Source organism: Orcinus orca, chromosome 20 (assembly GCF_937001465.1).
Source record: "Orcinus orca chromosome 20, mOrcOrc1.1, whole genome shotgun sequence".
NCBI lineage: Eukaryota > Metazoa > Chordata > Mammalia > Artiodactyla > Delphinidae > Orcinus > Orcinus orca.
The window spans coordinates 27,040,380-27,060,856 of record NC_064578.1 but is presented as its reverse complement, the minus strand read 5'-3'; the positions used below and the strand labels follow the sequence as shown (position 1 = coordinate 27,060,856).

General features: G+C 55.3%; 1 protein-coding gene across 1 annotated transcript in view; it reads right to left on the bottom strand.

The window, feature by feature from the left end:
• Nucleotides 1–20,477, bottom strand: part of CNGB1 (cyclic nucleotide gated channel subunit beta 1) — a 91,795-nt gene that overhangs the window by 52,646 nt on the left and 18,672 nt on the right. The window contains exons 2-14 of the mRNA XM_049702859.1: nt 16,089–16,243; nt 13,531–13,588; nt 13,153–13,225; nt 12,247–12,367; nt 12,100–12,145; nt 11,870–11,906; nt 10,182–10,257; nt 9,943–9,982; nt 9,408–9,567; nt 8,210–8,285; nt 6,897–6,933; nt 1,090–1,249; nt 53–121 (exon numbers count right to left, since the gene is read on the bottom strand). Of these exons, the coding sequence (XP_049558816.1) occupies nt 53–121; nt 1,090–1,249; nt 6,897–6,933; nt 8,210–8,285; nt 9,408–9,567; nt 9,943–9,982; nt 10,182–10,257; nt 11,870–11,906; nt 12,100–12,145; nt 12,247–12,367; nt 13,153–13,225; nt 13,531–13,588; nt 16,089–16,243 (1,108 nt within the window). The remainder of the gene's footprint in view (nt 1–52; nt 122–1,089; nt 1,250–6,896; nt 6,934–8,209; nt 8,286–9,407; nt 9,568–9,942; nt 9,983–10,181; nt 10,258–11,869; nt 11,907–12,099; nt 12,146–12,246; nt 12,368–13,152; nt 13,226–13,530; nt 13,589–16,088; nt 16,244–20,477) is intronic.

Sequence of the window (20,477 nt, the reverse complement as noted above, 5' to 3'; positions counted from 1 at the left end):
CCCTGGCAGCCCCTCCCCGAGCCATCCCTCAGCCAGGGGCACGGGTCCTTACTCAGCTTCCTCCTCCTCTCCATCCTCCTCCTCCTCGTCTTCTTTCTCCTCTTGAATCTGAGGCAGCTCCCTGAGTTGAGGTCAAAGGCAGGAGGTCAGGTCGCCTGTAGCTGTACCCCGAATCCACCTCCTGACCCCTATTTTCAGTACGATGGACTGTGACCTGCCCCCCAGAGACCAGACCTTAACTTCCCACCCAAGACTTTACCTGGGGAGCCCTGCCTGAGCAGCCCCGGCTTCTCTCTAGCAACAGAGCTCCCTCACTGCATCAGGAGCTGGTCCCAGCACCCAGCTGTCCTGGTGCTGACCCTAGGTCAGCCTCTGCTCCTCCCTGGACCTCAGTTTCCCCATCTTTGCAATGGAGGTCATAGGCCTGAGGACCTGAGGCCTCCTGGCTTGAGCAGCTATCACCCAGCTCACAGGTGGGAACTAAGATGGTTCAGCCCCTGTGGAGGGTGACCCAGACATCACTACCATGGTTACACATTCCCTTCCCCGAGGACCTTGCAACTCCCTTCTGGAAATGTGTCCTGCAGGGGGTACACACATGCACATGCAAGGACATGTGGACAAGAGTGCTTGTCGCAGAATTGTTTATAATAATAAAATTTTGGAATCAACCTAAAGGCCATCAAGGTTAAATACATTCTGGCATATCCATAGGATGGAATACTATGCAGTTGTAAAAAAAAAATGAGGATGATCTCCACGTACTAAATGTGGAAAGATCTTAAGGTACGCTGTTGAATGAATGTAGCAAGGTGCAGATAGGTCAGTGCATGTGATATGCTATCTTTTGTACAAAAAAATGAAGGGAATCCATGCTCATATATGCTCAGATGGGCCCTGGAAAGGTACAGAAGATGCTGGCAGCCACTGTGCCTGTGGGGAGAGGGATGCGTGTCTGGCGGGAGGGAAAGGGAGGAAGAGGCAGACTTGGGGCCCGCTCTACGCCCTTTTATACCTTTGGGATTCTGTACCGTGTGCCTGTTATCTTCCCAAGCACTGTTGTTTTTTAGGGCTTTCTCTGGCTCCCACCTGGGCATCTGCTCCACCTCCTCGCTCTCCTCTTCATCAGCTGGAGCTGTCTCTGAGCCCCGTTGGCTGCTGACCTCCTGGTACTCATACTCCTCCCAGTGAGGGTCAACATCTTCTAGGATGAGACTGGGCTCCTCTTGCTCTCCCGGGAGGATGCTGACTACAGGGGACACAGGGTGAGGGGGAGAGTGGGCCTGGGCCTCTGAGACCCCGGGACCACACAGGGAGCCTTGGTCATCACCAGCTACACGCCAGCTCTCAGCCAAGTAGCAGAAAGCGCACCGCTGTCAGTGGGACCGTTGACAGCCAGGTCAGTGCTAAGGTGATGGGCTGAAGCCCCCCGCAATCACTCATCCTGTCTCCCTCCATTAGTTTTCCCTCTCTTTTTCCCTTGAGACAGAGCTTCAGTTACAGTTAGTCTTGTTTCTCACTGGAGCCTCCTTCTTGGAGGTTTGTGCAGAAGCAGAAACTATGCTTCCACCACAGTATTGCAGGTGATGCCAAGAGACCCAGGCTCGAAGTCCACCCTGCCACATCCAGGTGCAGTGGCCTGGGATGTCCCGAGGGATACAGACACAGCTTGCCCACCACCTGTTCTCTAGATGCCGCCCCCTGGTGACAGCGTACTACATGCCCATCATCTCAGAACCTCCTTCCGGGAGTCTAGGAAGACTTCCTCCTGGACTAGAGGCTCCAACCTCCAAGGGAACTGAACTTGACTTTCTCGTGGAGGTGGTCTCACTTTCAACCTTTCTCCACGTACCCTGGTCCCTGGCAATGAAAACACTGTGGGGCTGTGACCTTGGCAGAAGTGGGTGCAGGGGAGTCTCATCAGGAGCCTTAAGCCCACCCCAAGACAGGAGAAAGGTGGAGATTGCCTGGTAGCAGGGGTTCCCAAAAAGCTCCAGCAGTCTTGGTGGCCTTCAGGCCAGGCATGAGTTACTAACGGCGACTTTAAATGGAAGCTAGCCTCAAGTCTCATCCTTTGACTTTGGAAGTTATTGTTCATGGTGTAGACTAATAATATTAATAATAGTAATGGTAATAATAACAACACCAGCTACATTTATTGAGCATTTACTATATGCCAGGCCCTGTGCTAAGTGATTTACATGGACTAACTCAATCAGTCCTCACATCAACCTTTTGAAGTGGGAATAACTATTACCCTCATTTTATTTTCCCTCTTTTATATCTTATTCCCCATTTTACAGGTGAGCACGCTGAGATGCAGGTTAATACCTTCTTTTACGGGGTTCTCCCCACGTGCCAGGCATGAGGCTGTCTGCTTTCCAAGAGCCACCTCACTCCCCACTCCTGCCTCCTGGCTTCCAGGTACCGATGTCATCCAGCCTCACAGAGGACGCTACTGCCTGGCCTCCAGAGGAGCCTCCCACATGTTTCCTGAACTACGGTCCTGGCTCCCCCATCCCTACAAGCAGCCCCGGGGTTTGACCAGGGAGGATCCTCCAACTGTGGCCCTGAATCCATTGGTGGGACATACATGTCATAGGTATGTGTCGTTCTATGTTGCCACCCAGTAATGTTGCAGTGTCTTCATCCTGATCAGCCGCTGAGGGTTCAGGTTCCTGCCTGACATCCAGGTGACATCCAGGGGACAGAATATCCCCTGGCCTGTGAGCTCACGAGCTTCCACGGCAACGCTGCCGGGTAAGAACACTACTCTCCTCCATTTTATCGACCAGAGAGGATGAGTGACTTGTCCAAGGCCACACAGGATGCTGGAAGCAGTGCCAGGTCCCCTGACTCATTGCCCTGGTGCCATCCCAAGTGACAAACACGCCCCAGGAGCGCCTCCCTGCCATTGGCAGCCACTGCATAATGGGCGCTGGAGGCTGTCCTTACTTGCATCCTTGCTTTCCCTTGCATTAACCCTTTCTTTTTAGGTACTAATTAGCGAGTAGGCATTTTAGAAACACGTCCTCCTTTCATCTTTGTGCCACGCCTGTCCCCATTTTACAGCCAAAGAAGAGGATGGTGCCGGAGGGTACCAGCCAGGAAGGGCAGGCAGGGGATACCGCTCCCTGGGCAGGGCCCTTCCTCCCGTGGAGCTCCCAGCCCTCTCTGCAGGCATCTGACTCACAGCTCTCCCGGCTTTTCCAGGGTCCACCCAGGTCACAGATGGGGCTACGATGCACCACAGGTGCTCAAACTCACATGGAAACTGCTGTTACATCCAGGGCTTAAATTTCCCCCTGGAGCCCCTCACGGGCACACCAGCTCTCGCACAGCATCCTCTCTGCCAGCCTAGCATGGCCCTCAGGGCAGCTGAATAGGGCTCTGACCCCGGCAGTGCATACCAATAGCCCCATATGGGGAGGAAGCTGCTGTTTCTAGGAGCAGCAGGCAGGAAACCCAGGAGCATGGATTCTAGGCCAAGGCCCCCGCCCGGTCCCTGGGCTGCTGGCAAAGCCCAGGCCTTGACTCGAAACCCCCATCCTCCCTGGCAGGCCTAGGTCGTGATACCCACTCCCTCTGCCTCTCCCCGGTCCAGAACCACATCTTCGCCCATCTGACCCCCAAAGCACTAACTTCTCACTAACTGGTATTTCTCAAATCATGGTCCTTGCCGCTACCCCATCATCAGAATCATCTGGGGAGGTGGGTGTTTCTTGAAAATGCAGATTATCAGGCTCCCACACTCTTCAAATTGAAAGGTCTGGGCATGGGACATCCTTCACATCTCCCCCCAGATGTGGCCTCAAGTTCAAGAACCCTTGTGTCCATTGCGTTCTCTGCCTCCAATGCTTGCTCAGCCAGGGAGTAATCTTGGTCAAGTCACTGCCCTGCTCAACCACCTTCAATGGCTCCCCACTGCCTACAGCCTCGTCCCCCAACATCAGGCCCCAACTCTTCTAGTTTTACCTTCTGCCTCAAGGACTCTGGGCTCCAGATTAGCTGCAGTGCCCACACTCTCACCTCCTGGCACATGTTCATTTTATTACGTCTACCAGCTTGCCCTCCCCTCCCTGCCAGTTTGAGACCTCAGGGGTCTCAAACTCCAAGGCCTATGTAGCCAGGGAGATGGTGCATGTGGGTAAAGCGGAGGGTGCCACCTGCCCTCAGGTGGCAGCTGCCACTCAGACCGTCCTCACAAGCACAGCGCGGGACCATTACAGCTCGATCTTCCCAGTTTTCAAGAGAAGCCAGATTTTTCTATGCAAAGCCACCTGATTTTTAAATGTTGACAACTAATTCTAATTTTTAAAATCACGCCTTGCCCCAAATGAAGACATCTGTGGAGCCAGCTGGGACCCAGGGCAACTGGCTCAGGACCCCTGGCTAACTCCTTCCGGCAACCCCAATACCACGGGCCGTATGAATCCACCCACTTCTCAGACCTAGCTTCTCGCTTTAGCCTTATCTGAAGCAATAATATCATGCGATCACAGGTTTGATGTGCTACCGTATGCTTTTTAATGTCAAGTAAAGCACGTGCCGCTGTCCACTGGTAGTCCCCGACTCTTTGAGGCGGAGAACATAGCCGAGCCTAAGGAGATCCTCTTTGGGGAAAAACTGTGTCCTGGGGGGGCGCTGAGTGTGCCAGGCACCATGCTGAGGCTGCGCCCGCGGGCTTTCCCGCAGCCTCTGGTGGGAAGTCCTCCTGCTGTCTAGCCTAAATCCCACAGGCTGCCCTTGGTTGGCCTTCCCCTTGCTCTGGTGGAGAGGGGCCAACTTGGTCTCCGAGAGGCAGTTCTGGGACTGGATCCCCCTCACCCTGCCTGGGATTGGGGGCGGGAAGCAGGGGGTTCAAGGAGGGTAGGGTGTCAATGTCCACCTCATCCCCCTGCCCTGCAGGTCTTCTCTTCAGGGAACCCTTCTTTCCTTCCATCCGTCTGTCCATTTGTCCATCTGCGCTCTCCCAGGCTCCCCTCCCTTTTGTTTCAGAGGCCTCCAGCTGCAGCCACCCCTGAAACAAAGGAGAAGAGAGAAGGGTGGGTGGCGGGGTGGACAGGCGGAGGGAATGAATGAGCGAAAGGATGGGGAGACTGGGGGATGGAGTGGGGGCGGGATACTCATCCCTCACCCCTCAGGGTCACCCTTGTGGTGGGTTGAATAGTGTCCCCCCAAAAAATGTATATCCAAGTCCTATCCTCTGTTACGTGTGTGACCTTATTTGGAAATAGGGTCTCTGCAGATGTCACTAGTTAAAGATCTCAAGATGAGGTCATGCTGGATTTAGGTTGGGCCCTAATCCAATGACTGGTGTCCTTATAGAAGACAGGAGAGGGAGACTTGGCAGACGCAGAGGAAGAGGCAGAGATTGGAGGGCAGCTAGATGCCACAGCGCACCAAGGATGGCCAGCAGCCACCAGAACCAGGAGAGAGACCAGGCACGGTCTCCCACTCAGAGCCCCAGAAAGAAACAACCCTGCCAACACTTGGACTCTGGGCTCCTGGCCTCCTGAACCGCGAGAGAAGACACTTCTGCTATTTGAAGGCACCCTGCGTGGTCCTTTGTTATGGCACCCCCAGGAAACTGACACACCCCGGGGCTGAGCCCGCCCCGGGGCTGCCCCAGGCCCCACCATGACCCGCACGCTCCAGGCACGCAGGGAGGCCCTGCTACAGCTGGCTGAGACCTGCCTCCTTCCAGAGGAGCAGGGAGGAGGGTGAGAGGGCTGGGGGCTCCGTCCTCAGCGCTCTCAGCGGCCCCTGGTAGGAGGGGTGCATGGATGGCTCTGTTCCAGGGAAGGTTTTCCACTCCTCTAACCTTGGCCTGGCTGAGCAGCTGCTTCGCCCAGGGGACTCTAGTCACTGCTCCACGACAACTTGCTTTGTGACCTTGGACACGTCTCTGCCCCTCTGCCTTCCCCAACAGCCATAGGCGGCCCGCGCTGGGCCCTCCAGGGTGGCCACGAGCTGGAGACTGAGCGAGCCCTGCTCTGAGCCTCCCCTTCACGACGCTGTCACGATTATACAAACCCCGTGACACCCACACCCGAGCTCCACAGCTGGCCAGCCTGTGGTGGCCGCCCATGTCAGAGCGCTCGTAAAAGCCACCAGTGGCCCAGCGGGCCTGGGGCTGGCAGCCCTGGGACACCCGAGGCCCACGGTCCAAGGGCCTGTGTCCAGGGTGGAATAGGGCCACTGCTCCCAGGCCTTAACTCTGCTCTGCTCACCCTCAGCGCTCATTGCTGGCCTGGCACATAGCAGCCCTCCATGAGCATTTGTGAATGGATGAATGAATGAATGCCCCATACACCACATGCCTTTCCAGAGGCCATGAAATGAAGGAAGAGCAGATTTGGGGTCCTAGCCCTCCCCTCCTGGCCTCAGTCTGGGCCCCAGTCCTGGTGCACAGCTGGGATAAAAGGCAGCACACATACCCCACAAGGGAGGGGACGCCCTCCCAGCTCAAGGGACCCAGTCCCCCCAGAGAAAGCCCATCTCCCCTCTCTCACCCCACAATCAGGGACTCTGCTTAGCCAAACCCACTGGCCCAGGGGGCTGTGGGGAGTTCTCACTAGGGGCTCCTAGCAGGAAAGGGGGGCCCATCCAACTTGACCTCAATTATTTTTTCTGGATAGAAGCTGGAAGGCAAGCCAGGTTCCTGCCCATGTGTGCATCCCCCCACCCCCGGCTCCCAGGAGGCGCCTCCAGCCACCATCTGGCTCTGGGCCGGGCTCTGGTGACCTGGCCAGGCTGACCTGAGGTAGGGCCTATAGAACATGGGGCTCTCCCAGCTCCAGGTCCGGAGGCTCTGCCTGCCCCATGACCCGTGCACACTCAGACCAAGCATCCCCATGGAAACACACACGAGGACCCACGAACGTGTCACTTACTGCTCTGCACGTCACATGTCACAGGGGAGTCAGGCTCCTGTATGGGGAGAAAAGGAGAAAATAACTGCTGTGGACTCCTCACCGGCCTCCCTGCTTCCATCAGCCCTCCTGGCACAACGCAGGAGCAACGGGGTTTCCTCACGGCTCCCGGGACACTGCAGAAGATCCCGTCCTGCTTCTTCCCTGCTGCCTCAGAGGTCACCCGCTCCTCCAGTCACTCCGCCACCAGGGTCACCACTTGCCTCGTCCCACCTCAGCTCCTTTGCCCAGGCTGGGCCCCTGCCTGGAATGCCCTCTCTCTGGTTCTCTATGTATGAAAAACCTCTCCCATCCTTCCCTGGAGTGTTATCTCAAAGTTCCATCTGCACGAAGGCCTCTCCCCGCCAGCACCACACCATCCCCCCGCAGCCCCGTCCTCAGGGATCCCCCCCTCAGTGAGCACATCTTCATCCACTGATCGCTCCTGCCACTGGACACCCCGCTTTCCTCCTGTTGGGGAGCTCCAAAGCTGAGCTTCCTCTGCCACCCACAGAGGCCATGAACGTGGAGCCTGAAGGCTCAGCCCACGGGGAAGGGACCCTGAAGCTTCCTGTCCACCTCCTACTGCAGGGGGACTGCGATCCAGGCCTCCTGCCCCTGAGTTCCAGGTGCTTCTATGAAGATGGCCAATTGTCCCCAAGAGAGAAGGGCCAGGTGGGAGGTTCTGGGAGAGGGAGAGGTGGGGGAGGCCCTGCTCCTCCCACCCACCCATGTGGGAGCTCTAGGTCGTCAGAAATGCACACAGGGCCCACTGGCTTCCTGAGAGCCCCACTTCTTCCCAGAACACTCCGGGCCTCTCTTGTCTCTGGGCCTTTGCACATACGGATCCTCTGCCTGCACCGCCCTTCCTACACCACCCCCTTCACTTTCACCCACCCTCTTCCTCCTCCCCCTCCCCCTTCAGTTCTCAGCTTGCAGGCCACTTCCACTAGGAAGTCTTCCTTGATGCTCCTGGGAGGCTCCTCCTTTGCACCCCACATCCTCTCTGCCCGCCCCCTGGGGAAGCACCTCCCCCACTGACTGTGACCACCTGGCAGGAGGGGCTGGGCCAGCACTTGTCAGCCTTGTGGCCACAGTGACCAGACAGTGTGTGTGGAATGAGTGTGAGCCATGCAGACAGGCGGGCTGGGTGGGCTGAGCTCCAGCTGCAGGTTCCCTTCTTCCTTCTGTGCCCTCCCCCCCCCCCACCCAGGGACCATTCCACCCTTGCCTGAGCTCCCAAGACGCCTCCAACCACCACTCAAGGCCCCCACTCCCCCCAGCCCAGCACCGACCTGCTCCCCAGCCTTCCCAAGGACCACTGGCTGCGGCAGGGCCATCTCCAGCCGGTGCAGGAGCCACGCCATCAACCTGCAAGGGGGAGAGAGAGAGTCAGATCCCTCCCAAGGCAGGTAGCAAGCTCACCCGAAGGTGGACTGGAACCCAAGCCCCCGGCCCTGAAAACCACTGCCCCATCCCTGGCCTCCCCAGGAAAGCCTCTGGCTACTGTTCCGACCCCAGCAGGTAGCTCTGTCCCCGCCACCCTCCCTGCCACCCCCAAGGTGCATTTCAGGCCCCTCACACACTGCCAGGGCGGGAGCACCTAGCAGTACCTATCCTGATTTTATTTTTTTCATTTTTATTTTTTTAATAAATTTATTTATTTTTGGCTGCATTGGGTCTTTGTTGCTGCGCACGGGTTTTCTCTACTTGTGGCGAGCGGGGGCTACTCTTCGTTGCGGTGCACGGGCTTCTCATTGTGGTGGCTTCTCTTGTTGTGGAGCACGGGCTCTAGGCGCCAAGAGCTTCAGTAGTTGTGGCTTGAGGTCTCTAGAGCGCAGGCTCAGTAGTTGTGGCACGCGGGCTTAGTTGCTCCGCGGCATGTGGGATCTTCCTGGACCAGGGCTTGAACCCATGTGCCCTGCATTGGTAGGCGGGTTCTTAACCACTGCGCCACCGGGGAAGTCCCTATCCTGATTTTAAATGCATGTACCACTTGGACCAACAACTCCACTTCCTCCGATTTACTTGCACGTGAATGCAATGATGCCTGTACAGCGCTATTAACTGCAGCAAAAGTGGAAACAAACCTGAATGTCCACTGAATGCTTAAATAAAAGCTGGTACATCCGTATAACATACTATGCAGCCGTTGACAGAATGGAGCAGACCTCTATGCATAAAACCACCTCTGAGTTACGTCTTTAGGTGAAAAATGTGAGATGAGGAACAGTATCTAGAGTTTGCTGCTGCCGGGTACGTGAGTTTAAAGGAGAAACGTGCTCAGAGCTTGTCTACGTGTAGGAAACAGCGCGGAAGCAGGAGAAGCTGCTGATGCGAATGCCCGGGGAGGGCGCGCTGCAAACCCCTTTGAATTTTCTCTCAGGTGCATGTGTTACTTTTCTAATTTAGAAGACTCATTTGGTGGATGCTGGGCTGGGGCCACGCACTGAGTCTGCTGCTTGTGGGAGGAGAGGCGTTTGGGAGGCTCACCTGGCAGGGTCCTGGGTGGGCGGCAGGGAGGAGGCCTGGATGCCGGGCTGGGGCTCTGGAGTCAGCTCCTCCTCGGGCTTCGGGGGGACAGGAGCAGGCAGGGATGGGCTCTCCTGGGCCTGCGGCACAGGCTCCATTTCCAAGGCGGGTCCTGGGGGCTCTATGCAGCAGGGAGAGCAGGAGACTAAGGATGACGTGGTGGGGCTCCATGCAACCCCTAGGGCACAGAGTCCAGATTCAAGGTGCCAACGTGACTGAGTGGGGAGCCCCTTGGGACCACCCCAACTCCCCTCATCATCAGACAAACACAGAGCTGAGGTGCAGGGAGGGGAAGGGACTTGTTCAGGACCTCACAAGGCTGTCCCAGGCTACTGGCTTCCCAGCCTGGACCAAGGAGGAGGGTTTAGGACTCCCACAACAGCCTGCTCCCTGCAAGCACTGAACCCCGCCCTGAGCATCCTTCAGGCCCCAGTTGTACCCCCAGCCCAGTCTGTGACCATCCCAGGCAGCCCCTTCCCAGGTCCCCTCCCTGTACCTGGACCCAAGGCAGCATCTGCAGGCTCATCTCTCCAGCCCTGCGTCGTAAACAGGAAGTGACGTCAGGAAAGACGGTCAGGCGCATTCCCTGCCCTGGCCAGCCCCGCCCACCCTTCCCCTGAATGCCCTGCCCCTCTTGCAGCCACTCGGTGGGTCCCAGGGGTGAGGACAGCCTGCTGGAGTAGGTAGGCACTTCCTGGGTGGTCAGCTGCCTGCTCCCCCTTTGCCTCGACTTACCTCGGAGGTTTTCGGAGGCTGAGGCAGCATTTTCTCCAGATTCTGCTCAAGCCACCTGAGCAGCCAGGGCCCGGGCCTGAAGAGGGGCCAGAGGTCAGCCGAGCGGCCTCAAGGAGTGCCCAGCCACGCTGTCCTGACCACCTGCTGGGGTCCCAGGCCTCGAGCAGCCCTTCCTCAGCTCCCATTCTGCACACTGGGGACCTTGGACTGGATACTCTTAAAAGGCCTCCGGGGTGGGGGACTTCCACCAACCTGAAATTCTGACCCAGGGCTGGACCAGGTTCTGGAACAACAGGCCCAGCCTTGGCCTCCTGGGCACAGATGAGAACGGGGGCTGCCTGGGGACCTGAATGCAGCCTGGGGGCCTCCCTGTGACTGGGACAGAGAGCTCTGGCTTCATGGGTATGTGAGCAGTGTGGTCACACAGGGCCCCATACTTAAAGGGCCCATTTTTGGTTTAATGCTCTATCGTCACTGTCTTAAACTCTTAATAATTTTTTTAAAGGAGTCCTACATTTTCATTTTGCACTGAGCCCCACCAATTATGTAGCTGGCCCTGGGACAAACGTTGGGTCCCCAGATCCATCTGACCTCCAGGCAGCCCTGTCCTCTTCAGGGAAGCTCTATGCTCCCAGAGGAACCCATCCCCCATATACGGCCCCCAAAAAAGCTGGCAAGTCCTTTGGGTGCCCTCATCCTAAATCGTTTTACTGGTCTCACAAGTCAGTGGAGTGGCCCTGGGGACCCATGACCAGGGCAGCCTCCAGGGGACTAAAGAAATAGACAGCAAACTGGAGCAATGGATGAATGAATGGAGTGTGTGATTGTACATGTTCATTCATTCATTCATTCATTCATATATTCATTCATCCCTTCTGTGCTGAGTCCCCTTTGTCTGGCAGGCACTGTGCTGGGCACCAGGGCGTTCAGCAGTGACTGAGACAAAAGCCCCGGTGCTCAAGGACCCGACAGTCTAATGAATGAATGAGGGAAGGAATGAATGGGTGGGGTGAATGGAGATGAAGGCGTGACTCTGAATTTCCAGCAGAGACAGCAAACTGAAGGCTTCAGGTTTATTGCGGGAGCTCACAGTGTTTTTGAAAACTTTTCAATTCGTTGGCAACATCTAAAAATTAAGGATTATGTAAAAACCTAAATTTCTAGCTTCTCTTGAAAAACTGGAGGATCTGGCCACACCGGGTCAGCACTCCTGCAGGGCAGAGGGAAGTGGAGTTCAGTGGGGCCCCTCTCTGGAGAAAGACGTGGGCTCCCCCGTTTGCCACAGTTCCCATCCAGCCTGCCACCCGCCTCGGTCAGCTCTAAGAAGTCTAAAGCTCTTGCCAACCGTGAGACCAACCTGGGCACCCCAATGTCCCCCACGGTAGCCCAGGCCCTGCTTCCGGGCTTCACACGGCACCCACCTACTCGAGGCCCATCTCTGAGGAGCTCATCCATGCCTTCCCCCATCCTCAGAAGGTGGCCCCCACCCGGGGATCTCTCAGTAATCAGCACAAAAAACCTTGAGCAGCACCGAACCCATCGTTCCGGTTTTGTGGATGTGAAAAGTGAGGTTCAGAAGAGATGAGGGGCATGTCCAAGGTCACACACAGGCGGTGGTGGACCCTGGGCTCTGGGCATGCTGAGCCCACCACACACACTACAGATGGGGTTCAAGGATGGGGACTCACCCGGTGTCTTGGGCCCTGGGGGACTCACTGTATCCATCTGCAGAAGAAAGGAAGCCAGTCAGCAACAAGAGGCCTGCCCGGAGCTCCCCGGTTAGCCCAACTCAAACCCAGGTTCGAACCCGGGCCGAGTCAGATGAGAAGCTCTGGCCCCGTGGACTCACCCCAGGGAGCAGGGCCCAACTCAACAGTCCCTGAGCCCACCCCTAAGCCATCCTGCTTCCTGGCCTTACCTGAGCCCCCAGTGCTGCAGTGCCCAAGGATCTGTCCTCCTGCCTGCTGGGACAGACAGACAGACGTGGGCAGAGAGTCCAGGGCCATCAGCCTTCCTCCCACCCCTTCCCCACCCGGCTTGCCTCAGCTCCCGGCCCCAGTAGTACCTGAGCTGGACCCTCCAAGCCAGCAACGGTGCTCTGGGCAGGCCTGCCACTGTGGACGGGCTGCGGAACGACCTTCTCCACACCCTTTCTGAGCCAGGTCAGCACCCGGCTGCTGGGACCACTGAGAGACAGAGATACCGGCCTGCCCTCAATGTCCCCAGCCCCTCTCTGGTCGGCATGGCAGTGCACAGCATCCTAAAGAACTTGGTTTGAACCCCAAACCTCTATCTCCCCACTGTGACACTTCAGACACATCACCTCCCTCCTGGAACCTCGTGTCCCTCTCTGGAAAATGGGGGATGCCAACCCTTGGTGCCATTCCAAGCCCACCGCCATCAGATACTCAGTAAAGGCATCACCGTATCACCCTGCTGCCCCATTAGCCTGGCCCCAGGGGGGCCCTCCTGCACTCGGCACATGTCTTGTGCTCTGAAAGCGTTGAGAGTTTCCTGTGAGGTGTTTCCTTGTGATGGAGGCTAGTCAGCCTAAACATGAGGGTCACAGACTCACCGTCTGAGGCCAGCCCTCCACACCCTCTGCAGACACGCTTACTTGGATAAGCACCAAGGGTCTAAAATGTCTGAGCTATCTGGGAGATTTCATGGAAAAGTCTGGATTTCTGTCTTCATTGGGAAAATCAGAAGCTCTGGCCACACTCCATCTGCGTTTCACCCAAGCGCTGAGAAACCTCTGGTCCCCCCGCTCCATTTCTCTTGGTCACATGGTCCATTTGGCCCAGGAGACCCCCACCTCTGCCTGAGCCTCCCTTCAGCCAATTCCTAGGATGTTCTGGGCCTTTGCTTGGGAGCGACTGTAGACCTGAGAGCAGTGCCCATCCCCACCCCCTCCATGGCTCCCTAGCTCGGGGGGGGCTGGCCCTGAGGAGAGGGGAGGGTGGTGCAGTACCTGTTCGCTTCTGGAACCGCAGCGGCCTGAGCCTGGAGGGATGTGGGTGGAGAAGGGGCAGCCTCCTGGGTTTCTGGAAAGGAGTCCCTCATACTTTAGAACTGGAGCCTCAGAAAGACCTGTTTCTACCCTGCTGGGGAGGTCAAGTCAGAGGCAGAGGAGAGGGGAGAACCCTGAGGGAGTCAGAAGCCCAGGGTTCCAGCTCAGCTCAGCTAAAAGGTCCCCAGGAGCCCACCCTTAGCTTCTCTGAGCCTCAGTTTCTTCATCTGTGAAATGGGTCTGCCAACCTCGTGGGCTGCTTCAAGGTTCCGAGCAGTGGAGAACACAGCCCTTTCCCCGCCTCCAGCCGCCCTGCCAGCCTGGGCTTCCAGCACTCACCTTGAGGGCCCGGATCAGCCTCAGCCACTTCCTTCCCCACGCAGGCCTCCTCAGGTGGCTGGAGGGTTCAAACAGGACCATGTAAACCCTCAGAGAGACTAGCCTAAGGCAGGAGCAGCCCCTGATCCCCCTCACAACCGACCCCCCACAGGATCAAACAGCTCTATCCTCACAGTGGTCTCTGTAAATCCTGGTGGCCTCACCTTCCACCTGGGACACTCCCTTCTTCCCAGCCCCAGGGGCCCCTCATCCAGGGCTGGCCCTCACCACGCCCCCCCCCAAGGTGCCCCCCAGGCCTGTCACATCCCCCAGGAAGCTGCCCCACTCAAGTGGCCTGAAAAGAAAGAGGAAGAGAGTTACAAGGCCTTGGGGCAACTGAGGGGAGGAGGAGGCGGGAAGAGCCCAGCCCCCGGCCAGCCCCCAGCCAGCTCCCTCTCCTTCTGCGCCAAACCTTCCCTTGTCTCCCTAGTAGCTGGGCGGCCTTCAGCTTCTGCCCTCTGCCTCTCATCTGCCTCTGCAGCTGCACCTCTGCTGCTGTGTGCGCACGTGTGCAGGTACAGACAAGCATGCACATGCATACAGACACACATGTGTGCACACCTACACTAATACACTCACTCTCATACTTCACACACACAGACACAAGCACATGTGCATACAGAAAGTGACACACAGACACGTGTGTATACACACATGCATACACACACAAGCTGACACAAAAATAAGTCCATCTGCTCACACATAGATGTGCACATGCAAGACACAAAGCACATGTGCATATACATTTGCATGTGCATGCATGCCCCAACACACGCACATGTGCATATAGGCACATGCCCACTTGTGCATGCATGCAGATGCACACATGTGCAAATATCTGCAAGTGTACAGACAGACATACAAACATGCATATGCACACAATACATTTGCATATATACACAGATATCTGTGTGTACACACATGAACATATGCATGCTCAGTCACATAAACATATACACACGTGTACCTGCACTGACACACAAACATGCACTCATGAACACATTATTTCATATGTGTATTAACACACAAATACACACATAGATGTGCATACATGCACAGGTGCACAAAATATGTATATATACAAACATGTAGGCACATACCAATATGTCCATCCACACAAACATACAAGCACAGATACGCAAACGAGCATACATGTACACACACATGAATAGATTCACAGACTCAGAAACACACACTTATACACACTAGCCTGCCCCACATGCACATGGAACCACAGGCACACGAATGCGTGTGCACATACACATATATGTGCGCACATGTATTGTGTACACACACCTGTGAATCGGCATGCATGTGTTCGTGGGCACACAGTTTGCTAATACACACGCATACACAAACGTACCACTAAGAACACGAGGCACACATGTATGTACATACACATGTGTGCACATGCAAACACATATGCACAGCAACCCTATACCTGGATAGCTCACTGTTTCCTAAACACACCCTGCATTACCCAGTAATAGCCTTTCCTCTGCCAGGAAGGCCCCACCTCTTCATCTCCTCCAGTTACGATTTGGCCCAGCCCACTGTGGTTAGGAAGCACTCCTCCACCAGCTTCCAATCTCCAAAATTAAGATGACTCTCTCCTCTGAGCTCCCAGAGTTTCCAGTCTGATACACTTATTTGGTCCTCCCGGAAGGGTAAGCTGAGGATGCCGTTGAAGCTCCCCACCTTCCCTCATCACCTCTGTCTCCTAGAAGAATAACCTGGTTGGGTTCTTGTCTGCTGACCCTCAGGGGCAATGCTTTATTCATCACTGTGCTCCCGGCACTGCACACAGGCCTGGCATCAATTAGAAGCAGAATCAAATCTGTCTGAGTTTCTGAATTGGTTGTCATCAGGTTCCCGAATGAATGGGATACAGAGCTGGGAAGTTTGATGTGCTTGACTGAAAGTTCTAGAGCAGTGCTGCTCAAAATGTGGTCCAGGAACCAGTGTCAGTCTGCAAACTGTTACTGGTCCACAGTGATTAAGCAGTTTGCAGCAGATTGTATAGCAACACACTGCTTCCCTCATGCAGAAAGTCTTAATGCAAAACAAATACAACTGAACTAAGCAGTGTGCTTACTTATATAGTAAATTTACATCTGGCAAGCTTCTGATCGCCTCCTGGACTGGTAACAAACAGTTAATGGATTGGCTACTTTGAGTAGCTCTAGAGGTTGGTAAACAATGGTCAGTGGGCCAAATCCAGCCTATTGCTTGTTTTTGTAAATAAAGTTTTATTGGAACACAACCAGCTACACTCATTCATTTACGTATTGTCTATGGCGGTTTTCACACTACGGTGGCAGAGTTGAGAAATTAACAGAGATAGCATGACCTACAAAGCCTGAAATATTTACTAGCTGGCTGTTTACAGAACCAGGTGACCACCACGTTTCCTTCTGGCTCCAATATCCTCTGTTGTGGAAGGTCGCTGGGATCAGCTGACCTGAGCTGGGGATTCTCCGAGCAGTGAGGCCAGTGAGGCCTCACCATTCAGTTCTTACCAGGGACTCTTCCTCTAGCTCAGTCTCCTCAGGGGCTGTTTCAGGCTCCGGCTCCAACTCTGGCTCTGGTTCTGCCCCCTCCTCCTCCTCTCTCTTCACTGGTGTCCCTGGGGGCTGAGGCAGCACCCTCTGGACCCAGCCCAGCATCCTGACACCTGTAGGGGACCGAGTACTTAGGCCTCTCCAGAATGCTCACAGTTGCTCCCACCATTCATGGGCTCCTTTTGTGAGTTATATATTTCCCTTTTCCTTCTTCATCTTTAAAAATATTTTTGCAGTTATAGCTCCAGGTATTTTCCTGATAGAAATACTCAAGCCCACAGACATATGTGTGTAAAGAGGTCGGTCACAACAGTGTTAGAGCAAAAGATGAAAAACATCCAAATATCCATCAGTAGGAGACTGGTTACTGGGAAGAACCTAATCGGTCTTCTGTAAGAGGGGCACAGATTAAATAAATTATAATACATCCAATAATGGAATATTATGGAGCCATTTTTTTTAAGTAGATCAATTTGAACTAACATGGAAAGATCTACACGCTTTGGACTCCAGTCATGAGCAAATCAGTTAAATGCTCCATGCCTCAGTTTGCTTGTCTGTAAAATGGGGATGTTAATAGTAGCTATCTTGTGGAGGTTAATGTGAGGATAAAATAAACTGATGAGAACAGTGACTGGCACACACTGAGAGCTTAATAAATGTTGGCTGTGACTATCATTGGATGTTAAGCAAAAATGCTAACGATAGACTATCATGTTCAGCATAACCCCATTATAAATTTTTAAAAATACATTATGAGCAGCATATGAATGGAAAATATTTTTTGTTTAATATAAGATAAAAATCAACCTATTTTCATGATTTAGAAATTTTTAAGAGAAAATAACAAGCCCCTTTTTTCGTGGTTTACTGCGATAGTTCAGCCCTACCTTACACGGGCTCAGCTTCTGGCATCATTTACTTTCAGGGAATGGGCATCCCTGCCCTTATGACTACATCCCTGCAGGATGGCCTGGCCCAGCGGGCGCCACACAGGTCAATATATGCAAACTCCCAGCCTCGAAGGGCCCTTCCGAGGCCGTGCCCGGCATGATGTATCCTCCCTCCCCCCAGCCATGGGCAGCCAAAGTATTCTCTGTCCCTCGTCTGCCAGGGACCCTGGCCACAGGCTGCAAAGGGCAGGCACAGGGCCCAGGACCCCTGCCCCAGTGCCCATCTCCCCACAGCCCCGGCCATGCTGCCTCCCCTACTACTCACAGCCCTGACTTATGTCCCTGCTCTGGCCTCAGCAGCCCAGCTTCCCCTAAGCGAAGCTGTGCTGAAGGACACAGCTCTGAGTGGGGGGTCAGTTCCCTGGCTCAGCCACCAAAAACATGACTTGGGCCAGACATGACACCTCTGGTCTTCCATTTCCTTGTTGGGTATGGGGGTAAAAACACTGATTTCCAAGGTTGGTAGAGCCCAAGATTGCATGTTTAGGATGGCAGATTCCACCGATCCCAGCCAGCCCCATAAGCCATGATCACCTCATCCTCACCTCCTCCCACTCAGCCTCAGTAAATAAGCGTTTTCATCACCACTTTATAGCCAAGGAAATGGAGGTACAGAGAGGTCAGCAGACTTGCCCAAAGTGACACAGCCAGTAAGGGGCCCAGCTGAGTTTACGCTCAGGTCTGCCTGGCTCCAGGTGTCCCACATCTACCCCGGAGGTACTGACGTTTGCCCAGGATCGGCTGCTTCTGCAGGCCAGTCCTGCAAGCCATTTCCCAGCAGGCAGCAATGCTGGCTTGTGCTTCTGAACCTTCTGGAAATGACTAGGGAAGCCTTCCCCACTCCCAGTTTCCCTTCTTCCCCCAGACCCAGCCATTTCCTCCTGCATAGAAACACGTGCAGGCCCCTCCCATCTTTTAGCCCTGTTGCTGCTGATTCCACGTTGATGAGGGAGGCACAGGCGGGAAGGGGGGCCTGGGAGTGGTACCCAGAACAACAACAGTGCTTGGACCACCAGCCTTTCAGAGTCTTCCGGGGAGCTGCGGAAGATACAGATCCCTAGGCCCCTCTAAACCCTCTGCAGGATCTGGAATCCGTATTTCACAAGCTGCCTTGAAGAGTCACTAAGGTTTGAGCCTCACGGGGGCAGACAGAAGCCTCAGGTTTCCAGCCTTGCCGGGTTCTCCATGTCTAAATGGCTTGATGGGAGGAGAGCACAGAGGGAGTCTCATCAGGGGTCCCACGGAGCCGCGACCTCACCCTGAGTTACCTGCTCAGATGCCGTCCACCAGCCAGGAATTGCCTCTTCCTGCCTCTCTCAGCTGGCCTCTCAGACACAGAGGGGATTAATTGGCAGCAGCTGGGCCGGCCCGTATGCAAAGGATTAGGAGGTTCTAAAGAGGGTGAGGAGGTGGCAGTGGAAGAGACGAGATTGATGAGGAGGGAGCCGGGAGAAAACCCCAGGGGCCACCAGGAATCGGCCCCGGGGAAGGAGCCCTACATGGCCCTGGTTTGGGGCACCATGAGCTGCCAGGGGACCTGGTTCCCTGCATACCCTGGCCAACCCACAGAGCGGCTGGTGGGAGGATAAGAGCTTGGAGTCCCCAGGTGATTCTGGGGGACTCCTCAAGGTAGCAGGGGCCTGTCAACTCAGTCAGCAGTGGCAGGAGGCACATTCCAGCTCTCCAGCCCCAGTGCAGGAACTCAAGCAGAGTCCCTCTGTCTCAGAATCTTCTGCAGCTTGGGCAGGGCCTCAGTACCCCCTGCCTTGGGCTCCACCAGAATGGCTGTGGTCCCAGGGCTGGGCCTTTAGGGAGGGCCCGAGGACGGATAGATGACTGACTGCATCCAAGCCGGCCTCCTGAACTAGGTCGAACCCTGGAGGGGGATGGCGATCTCAGGGGAGAGCGGGAGAGGGACAGAGGCCCAGCACAAAGGGGCTCAGTGAGGTGGCAGGACCTGGGTGGGGGGCAGGGCAGTGGGCTGTTTAGCAAAGGGGCAGGGGATTGACTTGCTCAGCTACAACATTTCTCGACCTTGCCTATGTGTCAGGCAGCCTGCCAGCCTTAGCACATTGAGAAGGACAGAAATAGGACCTGCCCTCATGGGGCTTACATTCCAATGGAAGATTCAGAAGTAAAAAAGATTAACAATGAACTTAAAAATATTGCAGATATGCTGAGTGCCATGAAAGAAACACACAGGGCAGAGACGTGTGTGAGGTGGTGGGAAGTGGGAGTGGGCACAGGTGCCTCTATGAAGAGGGACATATTTGAGCTGAGACATAAGATCTGAGTGAATGGTGTTCCAGGCAAGGGTAAATAAAGGTCCTGAGGCTGGAATGAGCTTGGATGCCCCTGAGAGACAGAGAGGGGCCCAGGGGCTTAGTGGGTGTAGGGAGGAGTGGTGGGAGATGAGGTCCAGGACAGATCAGGTAGGGCCTGTAAGCCACGGTCAGAAGATTGGGTTTTAGCTGATGGCCCATGGAAGCACATGATGGTTTAGAACAGGAGCCGGACACCACCTGTGCAGCTGTTTTGTAGTGGGCAGGTGTGGAAGCAAGGCACTAGTCAGGAGGTAGCGGTGGAACAAACCAGTGTGTGACTGGACGATCCCTGTCCTCTACTTCCTCTGCAGAACCTCTGATATGCAACCACCCTCAATGCAACTGGTGTGGGAGAAGGTTCTTTCTGCCGTGCTCTGTCAATACGCCAGGCTGCTGGGGATCAGCGCTCCTCCCCATGGCACCTGCAGCCAGAGAGGACAGTGAGCTCTACTGCTCTGCCTGGGTGTGCAAGTGACGGCCAGCGTCATCGGTGATGCTCACCCTTGCCTCTAGCTCGACGGAGGCCAGTGCAGAGGCGACGAGGCTTGGACCGAGCAAGTGGCAGGAGAGAGAAAAGGGGAGGGGAGGGAAAAGGGAGGTGTTGAGGGTGTTCAGCTTAGGCAGCTGGCAGGTGGTGCCGTTTACTGAAAAGAGGGAGCCTGGGGCTGTGGCGTGGAAGAGTCTGGGGGGCTCTACTTCGTTGAGCTCTACTTCGTTGTCTGAGAGACATCTGAGTGGAAATGTGCGCCAGGTGGTGAGAGGTGTGTTTTGAGGGGTGGGGGCTGTCTGGAGTCTGGGAGAGGTGGACGACTGGAGATGGAAACTTCGGAGGCATCAGCTCAGCTTGTAGATGATGCTTAAAGCCACAGGACTCATTGAATCAAAAGTAAAGAAGAGAAGGACCAGAGATGATGCCTGAAGCACACTGGCACATTTCGAAGTTGGGAAAAGGAGGAGGAGCTAGGAAAGGAGACTGAAAGAGCTGCTGGTGGGGTAGGGGAAGAGCCAGGAAGCCGGGTTTGCTGCAGCCAAGACGGCTGAGTGTGTTGGGAGAGGATTGGCCACATGGG